Source organism: Marmota monax, unplaced genomic scaffold (genome assembly GCF_021218885.2).
Source record: "Marmota monax isolate L192 unplaced genomic scaffold, Marmota_monax_Labrador192_F-V1.1 WCK01_AAM20220418_F8-fsc00043, whole genome shotgun sequence".
Taxonomy (NCBI): domain Eukaryota; kingdom Metazoa; phylum Chordata; class Mammalia; order Rodentia; family Sciuridae; genus Marmota; species Marmota monax.
This window is the reverse complement of record NW_026691982.1, coordinates 14,122,208-14,145,448: the sequence shown is the minus strand read 5'-3', so window position 1 is coordinate 14,145,448 and position 23,241 is coordinate 14,122,208. Positions and strand designations below refer to the sequence as shown.

The 23,241-nt window shown below is 39.0% G+C and overlaps 1 protein-coding gene across 2 annotated transcripts in view; it reads right to left on the bottom strand.

Annotated features, from left to right (window-relative positions):
* Atp8a2 (ATPase phospholipid transporting 8A2) overlaps positions 1–23,241 on the bottom strand; it is a 638,978-nt gene that overhangs the window by 246,467 nt on the left and 369,270 nt on the right. For both annotated transcript variants that reach the window (XM_058580786.1, XM_046448077.2), the window contains exon 26: positions 1,147–1,330. In XM_058580786.1, the coding sequence (XP_058436769.1) occupies positions 1,147–1,330 (184 nt within the window). The remainder of the gene's footprint in view (positions 1–1,146; positions 1,331–23,241) is intronic.

Here is a 23,241-nt window from a genome sequence, read left to right as displayed (position 1 = left end):
CTCAATTTTCCCACCTGTAAAACCAGAATTTCTCCTCCTAACCACTCCAGGAATCATCCTGAGGATTTATTTGATATCAACAAAGGAACAAGATTGATTTCATGCTCTTTTCAGAGCCACGTGGATTTTGTAATTCCTCCCTGCATCTGCAGAACCTGGAACTGGGAGGGAATCTGAGCAGTGATCTAAGGCAGCCCTCCTTTGGGGAAGGGGAGCCCCAAAGCTGAAGAGGACCAGCCCACAAGTCCTGGAGCTGCAGGAAGTTTGTTCATGTTTTATAGGCAACCCCCTGATTTCAGCTCGAAGCCACTCTTCCTCGGGTTCATGTGATTAAGGTTAACACATACTTCAAAAGTCTAACCACAAAAACAGGGAGAGCTCTTGCTAACCAGTGTACGAGCCTATAGTCACAACATATTGTGATCTGGAGACAGGAGGAAATGCTCTGTGTTCCTGGGATGATGACATTTTCTGGATGATTTAGTAGGCCAGATGATCTAGACATGTCCCCTAGGGGTCAGGAGGTTGGCTCTTTTCCTTCACCTTTCAACGTCATTAAGGAATAGACATTTCTTTCATCCTTGAGCCACCTATACAGTAACCACAAAACGCCTCAGAAATTCTGCATGCAATTCTCAATTCAGAGAGGAATGGAATGAACTTGGCCTGACTGCAGGTGGTCACATGCAGGTGAGCATGGGTCACGATGGCCCAACCCGGACTCATGCTCTCAGCAATTAATCTCATAGAAGTGGTACTGGGCAGCAACCCTGTCATGACTGCAGAGAGGGGAGAGGCTGTAAATCATTGCTTTTCCCTGGCTTAGATACTGAGTAGTGCATGCCAGCACCTTCTGAAAGGAGAGGTGCCACTGAAAATGGATGTTATGAGCACAGTTATTCTCCAGCAGGGGGACATATACAAGGAAACCCACGCAGGAGAAAAAAAGTGGAGCATGAGAGGCGATCACTCACAGATCAGGGGCTCATCTGTCAGGAATGACATGTCACCTGGATGGCAAGGAATGACAGGTCACCTGGATGGCCAGCCCTACTCTGACAAAGGAAATGGGGCCTCCAAACTGCACAGGATCAAAGTGATGGAGGAATCTGAATAACAGGACAACTGGTCACCCATGTGGCTAACCTGTGCAATAGCGTAATCCGAGTTGTTGGTGGCCTGCATGCCCTCATTGCCACTGATCCCCACACCCACGTGGGCTGTCTGGATCATCCCGACATCATTGGCACCATCCCCGATGGCCAGGGTGATGGCATTCACCCGCTTCTTCACCACTTCCACTATTTCAGACTTCTGCAGAGGAGACACTCTGTGAGAGAAGAAAGAGAAATTATGACAACATGCGTCTTTCCAGAGGAAACAGCTGTAATCTACATTCAGCAGCATTAAAAGGGCAGTTATTGGCCAATCTCCAAATCCAATACATACATTTTATGCTTGTGTTCAAAGAAGCTTGCACAAAACAGTAGCTTGTGGCTTTCAAGTGTTTGCCAACTTCACAGATGAAATACACCACCCGAAGCTAACTTAAAACCCAGCCTATCTGCAATTGCTCTGCTCAGTTGGAACCACAAGAGAGCAAACTCTTCAGGGAACCTGTGCCCTACTGAACAATGAAGTCAGTTAAACTAGTCACAGAGGTCTTCAGAAACATCTTCCCAATAAATCAGAACACGAGCACAGAGCCCATGTGTTCTTTGCTGCACAGCATATATAACCTAGGGCTGGCAAAGGAATTCTGTAAAATCTGCTTTTACAGAAGGCAAAGAAAATTGGCAGGGCAAAAGAAAGGGCAGAAAGAAGGCCAGAGAAAGAAAAAAGAAAACAGACTGGCTCATCTCCACCTACAGATGGACAAGTCGCTTGATGGGCAGCTAGGGCAGTATTGAGAACCAGCAATCTCAGGAGTAAAGGTCGATCATACCTGTACTTTGCAGAAGCACAGCCCAAAAGGGGAAGAGAAAAGTAGCCCCTGCCTAAAAGAGGTTGTCATACCAGTGATGGAAGAAGGTGGCCTAGTTTTCATAATTCCTCAGGTCATCTGGGAAGAAGACCTACTAGAAATCTATGGTTCTAAAGCACAGCAATGTTAATTATCATGAAGCATTTAATCAGAGTATAAGACCACACAAACCAACAGTATTAAAAAAATCACTAGTATCTCAGGACTGATTTATTTGAAATTTGGGATTGAAAAACTAATATTCGGGGAAACTTACAAATAAACACCTGAATCACTGGCATATGCACATATGTGCGCTCTCTCTCTCTCTCTCTCTCTCTCTCTCTCTCACACACACACACACACACAAGCATACACACGGTAAACATAAAGTAAATGACTTCCAGGTTCCCAGAGGTCTACTGCTACACTCACACGTGGACTGTAATGTAAACTAGAATGGGCACTCAAAGACTTGCCTAGTACAACTACAACTGCTCAGTTGGCCTCTATCCACAAAGATATCCATTCCCAACAGAAAACCTAAAATGTTACCTTATATTTAATTTGACCAGTCTGGGAAGAAATGCATTTGAATGCAGCATGAAGCCTTTGCTATACTCTCAGTTACTAAGATATAAAAATAAGAGAGATAGAAAAGCAGAACTTTAGAGTTGAAGGGGCTTTAGAAAACATGCCACATGGTCCAATATCCCCTTTTTCATTTTTGTAGGAGTTTGCAATGGTAGAAATTCACTGCTTCCTGGAGTCGATGCAATCACTAAAAATTATTGTTGCTTTTTTGTTGTTATTGAGCAAACTCATATGTGCTAATTCTGTCCTGTGAGCTACACCAGACCAAGTATAACTCCTCTTTCATATACCTGAAAGGCTGAAATATACAGACATCTATCATGTTCCTCCCCCAAAGCTTAGCTTCTGCTAACTACTTTCTCGGTTCTTCAACTTTTAGTTAACAGCATGCTTCAGAATCTAAAAACACCTTAGAAGTATGACCCTCTAGGAGCTGAGAGCACAATACTGAACTGACTTTAATGCAGCCTAAAATGAAGTACCCAGAAGCTTTATTATTGCTTATCACTGAGCTTCTAGTCAACCTAAGCAATTTCCACACAGAGGGGAAAAAGCTGCATATTTTGCCTCCAAGTTTGTGCAACTGCCACTTGGAGCCGAGGGAGACAGGACATCCCACAATTCTCATTTGCAACACAAAGTTGATTTCTCATTCCATTTTTTAACTCAACAGAATCAGAAATCAAATGTGTTATGCAGAGTTATGGGAGTCAGAGTTAAATAAGCATGAACTTTTCCTCTGCCCATGCTAAACATGCAAGCAGGAGAGGGATCCTGTGAGTTCCTGTCTTTTCACTAATGGAATGAAGGAAATGAGAACTGCCCACCTCATAAAATAGTTATGATATATTAATGTGAAACCATTACATTAACCAACAAGTGTGAATTAAGTGTTATCTCCTATTCCGTCTAGCACAGGGTTATCTGCAAAACCTCAGTTGCTGGGGAGAAAAAATGAACATGTGAAAATTGCATGTCATCTGACATAGGGTTCCCAAACTGTATGTGTAGGTACCAGGGAGGTGTTGCACAGGATGTTTTAAATATTTGAAGGAAATATACCAATATCTCTCAGGTAATAGAGCTGGAAGTATCTCCGCACAGTTTCAACATTAGATCATACTATATTCCTTTTCATGATATATTTTTGTGAAACTGAGTTTTTATGGTTGTAATGACAGCAAATATGTTGTGAAAATCAATGTGGACTAGGAAATGAAGGAGGTGGTAGCTGCTGTCACCCTAAGATGGAGAAGCTATGTAGTGCTCAGTGGGCCCACCATCATGTACCACAGGAAAGTGATTATGATTATTTAAGGATGGAGGAAATAAAGATTATTTCTTCCAATGCATGTGCAGTAGTGTTTGAAACACCTGCTAAGTTATTCAGTCATAAGTACTTCTTAAATTATTTGACCTTACCTATTTAACAGTCAGACATGGTTTGATTTTTTTTCCTTTGGCCTAGGGACTTGCAAAGGGATCATTAAGGATGTTGCACATCCAAAGAGTCTGGGAGCCTCTGCATGAATCACTTCTCTCCATGATTACATTCATCACCCTAAGTATGATCATTTCCCTGTGGGGTGAAACCTTGTCTGATGAGGCCATCATGTAATCTTGAACTGTATTTCTGCATCCATGAAGATAAAGCAAGAGGACAAGGAACAGAAACTGAAGCATCCCTGGGCAGGCCTGAGGCTACCACTCCTCAAGACTGTGTGTTATCCAAGTCATCAAACAGGCTGGACTTTTTGTCAGTAAATCTGAGGTGGTGTGGAGAGAAAGGGAGCCATGGCAGAAGAAAGCTTGGTCACTTCACACTGTGCGAGGATGGAAGAATCATGGTGGTTTGGATGTGAGATGTCCCTGAAAAACTTACATGTGAGACAATGCAAGGAGATTCAGAAGAGAAATGATTGGGTTGTGGGAGTCTTAACCCAACCAGTGATTTAATCCCCTGATTAACTGAGTGGTAACTGAAGTGGTAGGGTATGGCTGGAGAAGGTGGGAATTGGGGCGTGGCTTTGGGTATATATTTGTAACTGATGAACGGAGACCTCTCTCTGCTTCCTGAAATGATGTGAGCTGCTTCCCTCTGCCACACTCTCCTGCCATGATGCTCTTTGTTGCCTCAAGCCCTGAGGAATGGAGCTGGCCTTCTATGGACTAAGACCTCTGAAACTGTGAGCCCATTAAATAAACTTTTCCTCCTCTACAGTTGTTCTGGTTGGGTCTTTAAGTCACAGCAGTGAAACAGCTGATTAAAACGGTGGAAGAATAGGGAAGTGGCTAAACAGATCAATAGTATTATTTGAGGTTAAAGTTGTAGGTTTTCTATTAGGAGATGCTACAGTTTGGGTCTTAAGTGTTGCCTAAAAGCCTATGTGTTAAAGGTTTACTCTCCAGCTTGGAGTTATTAGGAAGTGGTGAAGTCTTTAAGTGGGGATATTTAGAACACTGGGGTATGAGCCCTCATAAGTAAACAGGGACCCCAGACCCTTCTCTTTCTTTTTTTCATTTCCTGGTCCTGAGGTGAACAGCTTTGGTCAGCCACATTCTTGCTATCATGATATGTTGCCTTGCCATAAACTCAAAACAATGGATCTAAATGACCAAGGACTTGGATCTCCAAACTTATGAGCCAAAATAAACCCTATTTCCTTATAAGTTGATTATCTTAGACAATTTGTTACAGTAACAGAAAGCTGATTAACACAGAGAATTTAGAGATAAGCTAACCAACTGGAGATGAGCTGCAAGACAAGTAAACTCACTTGGGCTTGCTCTCTGGGATTTGGACCTCAAATCAGTCAGTCAAGTCATGCTTTCCATCCTTACAATATGAATATCCAACAGCTGCCTTTTTTCCAAACAGCAAAGGGTATATAACGCGAGTCATATCCCAGCATTTTAGGACCATGAAATTCTCATCAAGGATTTATTATGCCCTCAGCTGAAATGCCTTGAGAAAACATAATTCTAGCACACACTAGGGGTTCAAAACAGATGTCAAACAGGTAATTTCTACAGAACTGAACAGGCACTATTACACTTCAGCCATATGCAGTATTTTAGTATGCCAAGTTGCCACGAAGCACAAGCCAGCTCTTTTTTTAATCTTAATTTGTGACCTGGAATCACAAGCCACACTTAATAAGCTTTCCCAGGGTATGATACATTCATCCCATAAAATAAGAACTCCAGACCACTTCTGAGCTGAGCAAGGTGCTTAGGGTATTTTATAACCTACTTTTGTACATTATGAATAAAAACATATACTCAAAGAGTTTAATCAACTGGAGAGATGTCTACCACTTTTTTTGGCTAACACAATAGATTCTAAAATAAGAAGTTTCCCTTTTGAGATTTTTTTTTTAAATCAATATCCTAGAGTATCTCATTTTACGGGATTTATATTCTTGAAATTTTAAAACTAGCTTTCTAAAATTATTTCAAATGTAGCACTTAAATTAAACCATGGGCAACTGTTTTTGTAGAATTAATGGTCATTCATTAATTTAATCTGACCTATAAAAACCTTGGTCTCAGAGTGAGTTTCCCAATTCTGATCTTATAATATAGTTTGAGCAAGCTTAAGCAAATTCCTTTCTTTCTCAAAGCCCAGCTGCCCAGTTTGCCAAAGAGAGACTGGACCTAGATTTTATGTATTTGTATACTGAGGTCACCTGAGCCAGAGAAATGTCAAGAAACTCTACCCAGAAACATCCCAAAGAAGGTCAGCCAGACCCCAAATACTCACTAATTAACTAGATTCACTAAATGCTTTCATTAACTGGGCTTCCAAATGTCTCTATTCTTGACAGTCCTAAAGACTAAGAGGAAGTCTGAAGACCACCTGCTTAGATCCACGATTCTCAAATGTTAGATGAGCATCAGAATCACCTAGAGAACTTGTAAAAAATACAGACTCTGATTCAGAATGCCAGGATTGGGGCATGTAGATGTACATTTCTAACCAGCTTTGGCACAGTGCCAACACTGCTGGTATAAAGACCACACCGAAGTAGCCAGCTCTGGCCTAGACAATATCACTAGTTCTTTCTAGTTCAAATGTTTTAGAACTGAAATTATAGCAGAACATTCATACTCAACTGTCATAGTGATTCAGTAATTAACTAGCAGAAACACTAAATCACCTTTTTTCAAGTATAGGTTCTTCTTTGTTTTTAAACCCAAAATTAGTAAATATGTATTTCATTTAAAATATTCTTTTTTGGGCTGGGGATGTGGCTCAAGTGGTAGTGCGCTCGCCTGGCATGCATGCAGCCCGGGTTTGATCCTCAGCACCACATATAAACAAAGATGTTGTGTCCGCCGAGAACTAAAAAATAAATATTAAAATTCTCTCTCTCTCTTTAAAAAAAATAAATAAAAAAAATAAAATATTCTTTCAATCTGAATGGATCACATAAGAAGACAGTAGGAGGAAACACTAACCAAAACAAAACATGTAGGACTTCATGATTTTTAAAATATAAATATATGTAATGATACAGAAACTAATTTATTTATACCAAACCTAAAACACATAGCAACTATTAAACAAAATGATGCTAATATACCATATTTCATTTGGAAAAAATGTCTTTCCTGTTAAAGAAAATACACATAAAAGGAATTTTCTTGGACTCTAAAAATATTGTATATTCTTTCTCATAGAAGTTACCCTAAATGTTACAAAAATTGTGATACCTTTAAAAATCTCACATTTTATAGAAACACAAACACATAATATATGAGTCTAAAGTCAGCTGGACTTTCCCACTTATCTATTTATGAAGGGCTTCCCTGGTTGTCCTCCAACCCTCTGCTGTAGTCCTTCCTATATGCATTTGGTACCTTTATGCAGGACACAATAGATCAGTTGTCAAGGTTGTTATGCGGTATCCTCCATAAGCTCATGTGTGAGACAAGGCAAGAAGGTTCAGAGGAGAAATGATTGGGTTATGAGAGCCTTTATCCAATCAGTGAATTAATCCCCTGATAGGGATTAACTGAGCAGCAGCTAAAGGCAGGTAAGGTATGGCTGAAAGAGGTGGGGGTCCCTTGGGGTGTACCTTTGGGGTTTACACTTGATGAGCTGAGCTTAGTCTCTTGCTGATCATCATGTGAGCTGCTTTCCTCCACCACATTCTTCTGCCATGATGTTCAGCCTCACTTCAAGCCCTGAGGAATGTAACTGGCTATCTAAGGACAAGATTTCTGAAACTGTGAACCCATGAATGAACTTTCCCTCCTCCAAAATTGTTCATGTCAGGTCTTTAAGTAACAGCAAAATAGCAGACTGAAACAAAGGTCTTCTGGACAGTCATACCTTCTGGAATGCACGATTTTTGTGCTTTGAGCCCAAATGTATTGCTCTCTCAAAATGTAATCTCAATGTCCCTGTTTTTGGTATATCTCACTGTAGCTCCAATTTCTGAAAGGAGATACATTTGGCAGCTTGGAATGGTCTTCATGGCAGAGGTGAGACTTCAGAGGTGGGGGTAGGGTAAGGAGGTTTGGGAATGGATCCAGGTGAACTCCACAGGCACCTGAGGACTTAGCAAATGTGGAGGCAACAAGAAGTAAATTTTTAATGGAACCACTCAATAGTTCTAAGGTAGATTTAAAGGGCTCCCTTATTATAAAAACTTGCATATGGAGAGAAGCTACATTATAAATAAGGAAGCCCTAAGAGACCGTGCCTCAGAAAGATGCAATAGCTAATGAAAGGTGGAAACAGTTCAGTTTTCATTACAAAGAATGCAGTGCCTCACGAGAGCTAAAGCTAGAACAGGACCCATTATAAAAATCAGGATAAGTGCTTGCAAGAAAAGAAAAATCCATGAGATGGTGCATTTAAGAGTGAACGCCACATACCCAATTATTAAATGAGCCTCATGCACAGGTTTCCAGGAATGAGAGTTTCCAGCTTTGGTTGCTTAAGTAGCAAATTTTTTTTAGCTTATTCCAGCAGTATCTCTATAAAGATTAAGGTATAATGAATCTCGTCTCATGGAAAGGCTCCTCTCAGTCCTTAATTTGAAAATCACATTTGAGGACTGGGGATGTGGCTCAAGCGGTAGCGTGCTCTCCTGGCATGCGTGCGGCCTGGGTTCGATCCTCAGCACCACATACAAAAAAAAACAAAGATGTTGTGTCCACCGAGAAATGAAAAATAAATATTAAAAAATTCTCTCTCTCTCTTTAAAAAAATAAAATAAATAAAAGTCTTAAAAAAAGAAAAAGAAAATCACATTTGATTCTTAATTAGGAATATTAAAAAACTCCTTATGACTATAATTTCTATTCTTTCCATAACCCCATCAATTACACACACACACACACCAAAAAGAAAAAAGAAAACTGACGCATGATGGAATACAGGTAACATGGACTACCAACGTTTCAAAAAAGTGACAGCAAAATTATTTATCTGGTCTATTTATTTCTACACACTCTATTAAGTCACTATATATCCATCCATTCTGGGGGAGTATATTTGTCTAACATTCAAAAAAACAGAGATGAAATTTTTTATTCCTTTCCTATCCTTTCCTTTTCTCATCTAAATTCAATGATTCAAACAATGGATATTCAATAAATGATGACTATCACAATCATGATTCCAAGACTAATTACATTTCTTATCATAACTATATATAATGAAAAGTACAGTTTGACTTAGACAAAAATGTAACTTCCACACAACTAATGGACCTGGGAACGTGCTTTGGAGGGCAATCATGAAAGATCACTCCCAGATGGAGAAAAAGAAAGGAACACAAGAGAGTCTGAGCCCCTCTGTGAGATCCAAATTAATCATTCATGGAAGGCAGATCAAAACACCCCATTTTTCTAGTGATCTAGGGAGAGACATTATTTGCGAATTTCCTCACCAGCATGCTAGTGGTCTTCATTCTATTTTCTACTAATGTCCTTAAAAACTGTAGGCTTTTTGTAACAGCTCTGAATGACAAATGGGTAGCAGCAATCTCTGTCTTTACAAAGGGCTGTCCTGGGAAAGGCTAGCACACGAGCCTAGTCTTTGTTCCCCTTGTCTCTTCAGGTCATAATGCTTTCACTATTATAAGCTGACTGTTAGCACCCACATATCATCTTGCATAAGCATTTGGAAACCTTAATAGATACCAGCACACCAATCACCAAGTCTTTACAAATGTTCTCATTCATGTTGGGTGATGCAAACCATCCAAAGTCTAACATGTAAGTACCTCACCTTGGATCCACATGGTGAGGTACTTACATGTTAGACTTTGCATGGTGATTTACACCTAGAATCACATACTATGACACATACTATCACTCTCTCATGCTTCATTCAGTATCTACCTCTTCAGTCCTAATGAATTTTCAACACAGTGTCTAGTAAAATAAGCATTTAATCTGTGAACTGAAGATAATGAATCTACAACATTATTGATGGTAAGAAGTTTCACAAAATAACTCTGAATGCTGATGTGATCCAGCCACCTTTGTGAAATAATAGTAACCCAAGTTTTTATAATTTTTCCTGTATTTTCCCCATTGTCAGTCATGAGGTCCTTTCCCCTGGATTACACTGAAGGTTGCTGTTGAGTCTGTGCAAATGAAAGGCAAGGCACAGGCAGCTATGCAAGTGTCTTTTCCCCCCCATCTTGGTAATACAATTCTATGGTAATTTTAGGAATTTAACACATATATTTGGGCATATATTAAATTCAAATTGTAGAAAGCTTAACATTCCTATGGCATCTTATAAGTGCAAAGGTTATTTTCAACAGGGTGTAAGTATCCATTTCTCAAAAATACTTAAGTAAAATGTTTCCATATTCCAGAGTAGACTCTTTAAGCTATATAGCTAAATTTTCAAAAACAGGATTTGTGCTGTCCTTCACATCAAGCCTTAAAACGAATTCTTCATATAAATATGCTAGTGCAATAATATATTAACATTCACAAATGATTTTCTTATTGTTAAAAAGGTTCATTTAACTCATTTTCAGTGTTTAATATTTAATAATACAAAGTTTGATTTTTTTTTCAATGTTATGTGTACAATCACATATACAAAGTCTTGGCTCTGTACCAATCTTTTTGTTTTTGCTAGTGTCTTAAAGTATACTGTACCTCTCACTTTGGATGGCTTATCCAAAGATTAAATATTAAAAATTTTATTTTATTTATATTATACTCTATGGTGCTGGGGCCTCATATGCTAGACAAGTGCTTTAATACTGAGCTACTACACCCCAGCCCTCAAGTTTAAAGAATTTCTATAGTAGCCATTCTGGCAACCCAAAATTACCCTTATATAGAATTTAAATCCTGATTCAAAACTCCAAAGAATTTATCAAAAAAATCTTTAAAGGAAGAAGTCCTAACACCTGATTTAGAGATGAGGCCATCTGTCTGACTGCTTTTCTATCTATCTGATCTTAATTACATGACTGGTGGCTGCTTTCAACATCCTGTGAGCATTCTCTTTTAAGAGCTACAGATCAACCGTCACACTGCTGTGAGAAGTCAGGGCAACATGATATTCTTTATTAACTGAACAAAACCCTTATAACTCGATCCTGTGCTATAGCTATAAAGCTGGCTCTGTAGCCAAGACCTGCAGAGGGGCTCTCAGGAAAAGGGAGGACACCCTCTCGGCTCAAGATCAGTTTACTCCATGACCAAGAAAGCGCTCACTCTGAAATAAAGATACACTGCTTGGAGTTCCAGAATTTATGCATCTGTCCTTATGTCTATGATGATTTTATCACATCTCCAGGAAATGGAACAATTACAGGGACACTCAGACAGGAGCTGAGCTTCTGAATACTCAACATGTCCACGAAATGATTTGGAATGGATTAAGATCTGGACAACCGCACTTTATATAAGAATTGAATGGGCTGTATGTTGTGAATTACATATGGGGTTTACATTCGTTGAAAGCAACTGGTTACCGTCTGCCTCTTCCTGTATAAGGCTGAAAACAGTGGAGCGGTTTAGGAAGGCTGGGATTTAAATAAAAGATATTAGATCCTTCTGTTCCCAGGCTGAAACAGGGATTAGAATAACACATTTAAATACCTTAATGTTTTTAGCACAAAAAGCATTAATTTGATACTCTGCTTCCTTGAAATGCTTTATGAAGGCCCCCAACACTCTCTCAGGAGTGTCTGCCTTCCTTGAAGTTAACATACACATATTGTTCCCCGCTGCAAACTTCACTACTATTTCAAAACAGCGTGCCTGACCTCTGCTGTGGGGAAGATGGGAATAGGAAACAGAGCTGAGAGGAAAGCTGAGAAGTGTTTGAGATTTGATGTTTCAGAGCAAGCTTATGGCTCCAGCAGGACCAGGCTTCATGAGCTCATGGACCACTGAAAATTAATGACAACAGAGATACTTAGAATGATTTTAATTAAACCTGCCTTTCACCCGTCACCTGTGCCTGGAACAAAAGGTCATCTGATTCCCAGTCCAATACACATGCTAAACAGCAACTACCTGAACTCTGGAAAAAGTGGGGCAGCCTGTCTAATTCTGACTTTCACTCAAGCCTAACCCAAGCAATCAGAAGACCTCAGAGCTACAGGGATGGCAGCGGTCAATATACCACATGTGCCTCATACTTGGGGTAGCTATTTTCCAGAGTAATACATGTTTCTTCTTCTTTGCTGTTCATTTCTTTCTTTAGTTTTGTTTCTTTCCTTTTCTTTCTTTTAGAGTAGAATTTGTTGGGTGAGAATGGAGATAAGTTTTACAAATCTTTTTCTTCCAAGCATCATATAAATATACACCTTCTAAAACCTAAAGCCTCTCTTTAATAAGCTACTAATTCTCCATCTCAATAACAGAGAATGATAGTGCTTTTCTTTTTCATGACCATGTAAGTAAAACTGTTTTTTTTTAAACAGCTATGCTATTTACCGATTCCAAAACAGAATATGAAAATGACCCCTAGGGATCTATGTATTTGATAATGTCCTAAAGTATGACACAAAAGGATGAATAGGCAGGCCATGGTGGTGGTGGGTAGGACAAATACAGTCATAGTGATGAACCACATGAGGGTCTGCTCACCGAAAGAAGACATGAGCCCCAAATGCTGCATACCCACAGAAGAAAGAAATCATAATCCTAAATGTAATAGTAGGCAGCAACCTATTGCAAAGCTTAGTTTGCAACTTATTCCTCTAATTGATTAATACCACCGTCATAATGCTTCCTGGGACAAGTCTGATCTGAAATGTGTCCTTCTGTTTCCATTATTAAGAATTTATTTTATTCATCTTTAAATCCCTTAGAATCAAATAAAATAGCTAACAAACAAATGTTTGTCAAATTATCCAGGATTTTTTTTTGTAATGATTTTGTGGAACTCAAAACATAACTGTCTTCTTCTTTTTTTTTTCTAATGGTTGTTTCCATTTCATGTTTAAGAACACACTTATGACATCAAATGAATAATGATCATCTTGCAGTTTTGATCAAAGAAACTGAAAGATGAAGGCTTTGAATTGATGACAGTCCCTGTTCAGAGGAGAAGCCCAATCTCAACCTTTGAGTCCACCTGATAGCTACACTTTTCAGAGTAAATTAATATGCCAATAGTTGTATTTCTCAGGTTACCACATTTTGTAAGTAACAGCCACCACCTAAAACCCAAGTTTACCATTGACATGGTTCAATGGGCGGGGCTGATGTTGCCAACACCTGCCACATTCACTGTGGCTGACAGCTGCAGCCTAGGGGCCATGGAGACAGGCTGCCTTCAGAGCAGAGGCTTGTCACTGAGCTTGGAAAGGAGATCAAGCCTAGAGTTCACCAGACATACAACTGCCTGGATTAGGGCTGGTTCCAGAGTGGGGCTTTAGAATGAAGAAAGCTCCAGCCAAGAAACTTGAGAAATTGATGGGGGTGGAGGGAGAGCTTAGGAGCACAGACAGCAGGGGCTCCCAGCTTTATTGAGAAAAGGCTTTAACTTCTCATCTCATAATAGTCTTGAAATACCACGCCTATGACTTATGATTACACCCACCTATCAGCTGAAAATGGGAGTCAACAACCAAACTGAGCCTCAACTATGCAAATGTGACAAAGAAAGCAGGTACCAGCACACCTTCTGTGGCACCATGCAGACCCAGATGCACACAAAGATACAGGGCATTGGTAAGTCTAACATGTATATAGACAATCTAAAGTAGGAATAGCTTTGGTGTTATAACCTTTTCCCCAAAAAATGAAACTATAATCCACACACTTAGGTTAGAGTGGCCCAGTTCCCAAGCTCCAATAGCAAGCTCATGGTGGGTCTTCTTTGGGCTCCAGTGGTGTCAAGGGAATGACAGTATGCACTGCGTCTGTCAGAACTATGGGGACTGATGGTTTTTCTTTCTACCACATGGTCATCCTTTCAGTGCTGGGCAATGCCCAGACAAGATTTTGGAACCTAAGGTTCAAGGCAATGATGAACAGCATGTGGGGAGGGTCTTTGTGGTTCAATGGGCTGCTCAGAAAGTTCCACACACCTACCCCACTTCATCCCTTGGAGAGTCAGTCTGTTCTGGTGGTCCTTAGTGCACTGGCTGTCAAGCCGCAGAGAAGGGAGGACAAGCCAAGGGGATGACAATGTGTGAGCAAATGAATGGGAGGAAGCCAGCAAATGTATGCACTCAGGGGCAGGAACCATGTGCAGGCTACAAAGGGACACTGAGCCCTGCTTCTCTGGATGTGCCACCTCCCTAGGCCTTTTTCCTCGTCTGTGGAGAGATCAACAAGGAAGATTTCTAATGTTCCTTGAGTTTTAAAACCTATGCTTTTCAATGGAAAATGTTATGGTTTAAATTAGGTGTCCCCCAAAAGCTCATGTATGAGACTATGCAAGAAAGTTTAGAGATGAAATGATTGGGTTATGAGAGTTTTAACCTAATCAGTGAATTGATCCCCTGATAGGGATTAACTGGGAAGTAACTGTAGGCAGGTAGGGTGTGGCTGGAGGAGGTGGGTCCCTGGAGCAGCTTTGGGACCTGACTTTAACTCTGTCTCTACTTCCTGGTGCCATGTTTCCAGCTGCTTTCCTCCACCACACCCTTCTCTGTGATGTTCAAAACTCATCTCAGGCCCCAAGGAATGGAGCTGGCTGGTTATGGACTAAGACCTCTGAACCTAGGAGTCCTCAAATAAACTTTTCCTCCTCTAGAATAATTCTTGTCAGGTATTTTGGTCACAGCAGGAAAAAAAAAATCTGACTAAAACAGAATGCAAAACCTTACAAAACAATGATAATGATAGGAACAGTGGCAAGTGCTGATTTAGCACATTCTGTTTATTCACCAGAAACTGGGCTAAGTGCTTTCCATGCACTGGCTAATTCAATCCTCACTCTGACTTTATGAAATCCGTGAATTATTCTATTTTTCAGGGGAGAAAAACCAGCTCTGAAAGGTCGACACAGTGTGCCCAAGGTCACAAACCTAATAGGTGGCCAAGACAAGACCTAAACACAACAGTCTGGCTTCAGGGTCTGCACACTCCACCAACGCTGCCACATTCCTGGCTTCTGTGGAAATGAACATCTGGAAGCTTTTATCTAGTTCTGCTGAGCAACTGGGCCTCAGCTGGGGGTGCAGAACACAGGCATAAGGGCTTCTACTCCCAACACTGTAAGACCCAACAGTTAGCTTTTCCGCGGATTCTCAGTTTTCTGCTTGTAATATGGGGACTCGATGGAGTTGTCACTGCTGTCTATTGCATAAGGTAGCCATGAAGACTGAATAGATGCTAAAGCTGAACAAGTAACTTGAAAGGTAGGAAAAACAATGCTACATTTCTACCCTACTCCTGGATTAAGCACCTCTAATGAACAGTATCCCCAAGCACCATTCTTCACCTCTGTTGAGGATCCATTCAGGCTTCCAGCTAGTCCTGGCTAGGAATGTCTTTCCCCACAGAGTGACTAGCCTCTCGAGGACTTTTCAAGGGAGACGGAATGAAAACCAGGCAGAAAAGAAAGCCTTGCCATACATGTCCCTGCTTGAATTTATTTCTCTTTCCTTCAAGTCATGTATCAGATCATTTTCACATATAATTTTATGTAGAATTTCTCTGCATACCAACCCATTACACACTCATACTGTGGGTTGAACATCCCTAATTTAAAAACCTGAAATCAGTGATTCAAAACTCTGGAAGTGCCAACAGGATGCCAAGTGAAAGATTCCACACTATGAAACTAGTTTATGCACAAAATTATAACAGACATTGTATAAAATTACCTTCAGGCTATGTGTATAAGGTACATACAAAATGTAAGTGGATTTCAGATTTAGACTTCAGTCCCATCCCCAATCTAGCTCATATATGTAATCGAATATCCCCAAATCTAAAAAGAAAAAGAAAACCTCCAAATCTGAAATAATCTGAAATCCAAAACACTTCTTGTACCAATATGTTAGATGAAGGATACTCATCCTGTAATATTTTCACACACTAAATATGAATAAATACAATAAGACTGTGATTTCTTACAGAGCAAAGATAAGGTCTTCCTTTTTTAATTGCCCATACAGCCAACAAAACTCTTTTATACACAGTGAATACTACTGATTTTGCCTGTCTAGATCAGATTGCTATCGTCAGTCCATTTCTCTTTCAGTAGCTTTGTCTCTGTCTGGGTGAAGCTGGGACCTAACATAGGGATGGCTTAGAAGTGTTAATAATATCATAGATTTTCTTGAATGATTAAAATGGTATAATTAACTCAATCTGTCCTCATGTCCTACCAAAAAATGTCAGCTGTTCTAGAATGAATTACAAACATACAGAAGATGTGCAACTGCGACACGCATTGTCTCCTCCAGCAATAGCAGCCACGGCAGAGTGATTCTTTTCCATTCAGCTACTGGAAGAGTTTTCCCTCTCACTTTAACCTCCAATAACAACAATAAACTAAAAAAATCCAAAATAGCAGATTAGCCAATCAGGATACAATTAGTTAAGTGGAAATCTATAGCCAGTTTTTCCTCTAAGAAAAAGGATAGGAATTATGTGAACAAATTTCAAAGGAGCCTAATTATGTAAAACAATACCAGACAATAAACAAGTGGGCAGCAGAACTATCAACTTCAATGCAAGACCATTTGGGTTAGCCTAAAACCCTAATGAAATTTAATTATTTTCTTATCATAGACGCTCTACTGATATATTTAAAATAACAGATACTTTTAAAAAGCCCATCATCCATCGCCACCACAGACACTACTACTGCAGACACAGCTGAGCCAGGTGGTCTTTTCTCTGGGCACTGCAGATGCTAACTCTAAGCTACCTCTGAGGTCACAGCCGCTGACACCCAAGGTCTCTTCTCCAATCAGCTGACACCTATACCATTACCGCCATTGCCGCTGCCTCTGATACTGCTGTTGCCACTCCGAGGTCGCCTGGAGGTCTTCTTTTTTCTCGCTGCCCCCAGAAGTTGCCTGGGTGACACTGTCCCCACACCTGCAGTTGTAGCCACTGCTGCAGACACTATTTCAGTAGAGCTGCTACTGACCCACTGTCTACTGTCACCAACCACCACCAATATTGCTGCCAACACGGCCTAGAGGACTGCTGCAGGAGAGACTCCAGGTTCGATTGCACATGGCCGCACCCATCTTGGGGCGCCAAACAGGGCCTGGGGCTTGGGTGCCAGCAGGTTTACCACAACCACATCTGTCTGGGGACTCTGGCTGGGACCTACAGATCCAGTGTTGGGGCACCCGGGGTCTTCCTGCTGGGAGTGCTGGTGGCCCCTGTTTTGCTGCTGAATCTCAGGGTTGCTCTTTCGCCTGAGCGTATCCCTGGTGGTCTCTGCAAATAGGAGCAACACTGAGATCTTAGGACTGCAGCACAGCCAAGCCTGAGGTATCTGAAGCCCAGATTAGTGGGATAGTAACTGGGTCTGTGAGGGCAGATCTGGGCCTGGTGATCTCATAAGATGTCAGAGACAGGGCTGAGAAACTTGTGAATGCTGACAGAGATAGTTTGACTTTCCATCGAGATTGATTTTATTTTATTTTTCTGTTTGCTAACATCTCTACCATATTGGATCAGGGTGTTTTTTATGCATCAGTGTGTGGAGGACAATGAGATATGAATGGTGTTTTGCATTTTTGTTGTATTTTTATATCTTTAATTTTTTCTCTTTGCATTCTGACTATCACTTGTCTATTCTGATTCTCTTTCCAACTTTTCTCCAACCAACAGCCAATCTCTGTTGGCTCCTCTTCCAGTCTTCCTGTGAATCTTTGCTGCTAGATTTTTCTCTTCCTCCCTTGGGAACATTGTGTACTACGCTACTTCTGTTCTCTCATCCATCATTTGAAATTGTAAATCATTTTAGCAAATTTTCTGTTAATACTATAGATAGTTATCGAACTCATCATTTTGGTTCAATGTGAGAAAGCAGTAGACGCCTTAGTGGGAGCTATTAGGTTTAAGGCTATATATTGTGAACACTGGGTGTTGTTGATATTGGTCTCACCCTTAAAGGTGAGGTGCTGGAAACCACAGAGACACTATAGGTCTACAGGGTAGAATCTGTGCTGCTTTAGACCCATACTTCTAGGTGAAAAAACCCACAAACAACATGAAAAAACAAGGGAATAAAGAGCTCCAAACAAACCAAGATGCTCCAATAACAGAAGCCACTGATAACACAGTAGAAGAAATGTCCAAGAAAAAGTTCAGAATGTACATAGTTAAATTGATCTGTGAACTAAAGGACAGTATAAGGAGTGAAATCAAAGAAAAAAATACAATAAGTGAAAGATCACTTCAATAAAGAGAGATTGTGAGAGAAAAAAAAACAAACAAATAAGCAGAAATCCTCAAAATGAGGGAATCAATAAACCAAATTATAAGTTCATAGAAAGCATCATCAACAGACTAGACTACTTGGAAGACAGATGAACCTCAGACAATGAAGATAAAATATACAATCTTGAAAGTAGATTTCACCAAGCAGAAAAAAATGGTAAGAAAACATGAACAGAACATCCAAGAATTATGGATAACATGAAAAGCCCAAATGTAAGAGTTATCAGAATACATGAAGGAGCAGAGATACAAACAAAAGGAATGTACAATCTTTTCAATGATATAATAGCAGAAAATTTCCCATACCTAAAGAATGGAATGGAAAGTCAAATACAAGAGGCTTAAGAATCTCAAATGTATAAAATTACAACAGACCCATACCAAGACACATTATAATGAGAATGACTAACATAGATAATAAAGATAAAATCTTAAAGGCCATAAGAGAAAGAAATCAAATTACATATAGGGGACTCGGATCTCAATGGACTTCTCAACCCAGACCCTCAAAGGTAGGAGGTCCTGGAATTATATATTTCAAGCTCTAAAAGAAAATGGATGCCAACCAAGAATGTTATATCCAGCAAAATTAAGTTTCAGATTTTAAGATGAAATTAAAGCCTTCCAAAATAAACAAAACCTTTCACAACTAGAAAGTGTATACTATAGAATATTCTCAACTAAATATTCCATGAGGATAAAGTGAAAATCAGCAAAGGGAGGACCTACAACCAAAGGAGAAACTAAGTGAAATAAAAACCAGGAATAAATCAAAATGACAGGAAATACAAATCATGTCTCAATAACAACCTTGAATGTTAACAGCCTAAATTCATCAATCAAAAGACATAGACTGGGAGATTAGATTAAAATGCAAGACACAACAATATGCTGTCTTCAAGAGACTCACCTCATGGGCAAAGACATCCACAGGTTGAAGGTGAAAGGATGGGAAAAAATATATCACTCATATGAATTGTGTAAACAAGTAGGGATTTCCATCCTCCTCTTAGATAAAGTAGATTTCAAGCCAAAGTTAATCAGGAGAGACACAGAAGAACGTTCCATACTTCTTCTTTTTTTTTTTTTAATGGTACTGAGAATTGAACCCAGGGCCTTGTGCATGCAAGGCAAGCACTCTACCAACTGAGCTAAATCCTCAGCCCTATTCCATACATCTTAAGGGAAGTATATATCAGCAGTACATAACAATTATAAATATTTATGCCCTGAACAATGGAGTATCTATATACATCAAATAAACCATTCTCAATTTCAAGAATCAAATAGACCACAACACAATAATACTGGGTGACTTTAATACACTTCTGTCACTACTGAACAGATCTTCTAAACAAAACCTAAATAAAGAAACTATAGAACTAAATAATACAATCAACAATTTAGACTTAACAGACAATGTAGAATATTTCTTCCATCAAGAAATAAATATACTTCCTTCTCAGTAGCACATGGCTCCCTCTCTAAAACAGACCATATCTATGCCACAAAGCAACTCTTAGTAAATACCAAAAAAACAGAGATAATACCCTGCATCCTATCAGAACACAATAGAATGAAATTAGAAGTCAACAATAAAGTAAAAAATAGAAGCTACTCTAATAAGTAGAGACTAAATAATACACTATGGAATGATGAATGGATTGTAGAAGAAATCAAGGATTAAATAAAAAAACTTAGAGGTAAATGAGAACACTGATACACATATCAAAATCTCTGGGACTCTGTGAAGGCAGTACTAAGAGGAAAGTTTATTGCACTGAGCGCATTCATTAAAAGAATAAAAAGTCAACAAATAAATGAACTAACACTACATCTCAAAGCCCTAGAAAAAGAAGAAAAATCAACACCAAAAGCAGTAGAAGAAAGAAAATACTTAAAATCAGAGCTGAAATCAATTAATTCAAAACAAACAAACAAACAAAAAACAATTGAAAAAATTGACAAAACAAAAAGTTGGTTCTTTGAAAAAATAAATAAAATAGAAAACCCCATACCATGCTATGAAGAGAAGAAGAGAGAAAACTCAAATTACTAAAATACAAGATGAAGAAGGAAATATCATAATGGACATGTCTGAAATGTGGAAGATAACTAGAAACTACTTTGAAATTTTATACTTCAGTTCAACAGAAAATATAGAAATTTCTAGAGACATATGACTTATCCAAACTGAATGAGGAGGTCATACATGATTTAAACAGATCAATTACAAGGAATGAAAATTAGAAAACACCATCAAAAGCCTAGGACCTGACAGATTCTTAGCTGAATTCTATAAGACTTTTAAAGAAAAACTAATACCAATACTCCTCAAAGTATTCCATGAAATAGAAAAGGAGGGAATCCTTCCAAACTCATTCTATGAGGCTAATATCACCCTGATACCCAAACCTCTACATTCCTATACATCAGCAATGAATCCACTGAAAAACAAATTAGGAAAACTACCCCATTCACAATAGTCTCAAATAAAATAAAATACCTGGGAATCAATCTAACAAAAGAGGTGAAAGGAAAAAAAGTGAAGGAAGTGGTATCACAATAACAGACCTAAAACTATACTATAGAGCTATAGTAACAAAAAATGGCATGGTATTGGCACCAAAACAGACTTGTAGACCAATGATATAGAATAGAAGACATAATAACAAACCCACATAAATACAGCTATCTCATACTAGATAAAGGTTCTAAAAACATTCACTGGAGAAAAGATAGCCTCTTCAACAAATGGTGCTAGGAAAACTGGAGATTCATATGTAGCAAAATGAAATTAAACCTCTATCTCTCACCTGCACAAAAATCAACTCAACGTAGATTAAAGACTTAGGCACTAGAACACAGACCCTGCACCTAATAAAAGAAAAAGTAAGTCCAAATCTTCATTATGTCAGCCTAGGATCTGATTTCCTTAACAAGACTCCTAAAGCAAAGAAGTAAAATCAAGGATCAATGAATGGGATGGATTCAAATTAAAAAGCTTTTTCTCAGCAAAGGAAATAACCAATAATGTGAGGAAAGAGCCTACAAATTGGGAGAAAATCTTTACCACATGCACCTCTGATAAAGCATTAATCTCTAGGATATATAAAGAACTAAAAAAACTTAACATTAAAACAAACAAATAAATAAATAAATAAATAACCCAATCAATAAATGGGCTAAGGAACTGAACAGGCACTTCACAGAAGAAGAAATACAACCAGGCAACAAATATATAAAAAAGTGTTCAACATCTCTGGCAATTAGAGAAATGCAAATCAAAACTACTCTAAGATTTCATCTCACTCAAGTCAGAATGGCAATCAACAAGAATACAGGCAACAATAAATGTTGGCAAGGATGTGGGAAAAAAGGTACACTCATACACTGGTTGTGGGCCTGCAAATTGGGACAACCACTATGGAAGCAGTATGGAGATTCCTCAGAAAACTTGAAATGGAACCACCATTTGACCCAGCTATCCAACTCCTCAGTTTATACCCAAAGGACTTAAAATCATTATACTACAGTAGTGCAGCCCCGTCAATGTTTATAGCAGCTCAATTTACAATAGCTAAACTATGGAACTAATCTAGGTGTCCCTCAATAGATGAATGGATAAAGAAAATGTGATATATATATTCAATGGAATATTACTCAGCTTTAAAAGAGTAAAATTATGACATTTACCAATAAATGGATGGAGCTGGAGAATATCATGCTAAGCGAAATAAGCAGTCCCACAAAACCAAAGACTGGATATTTTCTCTAATATGCGGATGCTAATTTACAATAAGGGGGTGGAGCACTAGAGAAGAAAAGAGTTACCTTAGATTAGGTAGAGGGAAGTAATGAGAGGGTTCGGGAGAGGAATGGGGGGATAGGAAAGATAGTAGAACAAAACAGACATATATATTATTACTCTGTGTATATATATGACTGCATGACCAATGTGATTCTACAACGTGTACACTCAGAAAAATGAGAAATTATATCCATTTATGTATGATATATCAAAGTGCATAAATGCATTCTACTGACTTGCATAACTAATTAAAGCAAAAACAATTTAAAAAGCACATCATCTCTGAAATGATTACTATCTAATATGTAAAGAAATTAAATTAAAACTTGAATTTATTCCTGACATTTGATCTGAACATCTTTAGGAGCTAAGACCCTGCTACCTAATTTTTGTATCAGGATCCTCTTATTTATATAGGGCAATATTTGAGCTACAAACCTATCACTGAAGTTCTAAAATTGAAAGTATTAATTTTCAATCCAAGAAAAGGACTTTCCAGCATTATCAAAAGATGGTTTTGACTGGCTTCCATGAACCTCACCGTAGTCCATTAAGTCATATCAGTAAAAGTAAAAAAAAAAAAAAAGAGAGAGAGAGAGAGAGAGAGAAAAGAAAAAAAAATCACATAGGTTTTTTTCCTATCAGAAATGCTTAAAAGGTGATGTTTTCCTGACAAGTAGAGAAAGGCCCTGCTTCTTAGAAGAAGGGCATCCAGCAAGATCATGAGCCCATTCTTTTTGACTTTCTCACTGCTGTTCTGACAGAGCCCAGCAGCAGCCAGGGCCAGTTGGTTTAACAAGAAGCTGACATTCTTTGTGACTCTCCTTTGTACATTTTAGGACTCCTTATCTGTGTGCTATGAAGCTCAAGTCACTGGTAGAACAAAGGAAAATATATTAAACAATCAGCTAAGCATATGGCAACAGACTAGTCAACCAACATTAGTGCACCAGGCAACTGAGTGTGACCTGCTGAGCTGGAGTTGCCCTACTGCTCAAAGGTGCTGACC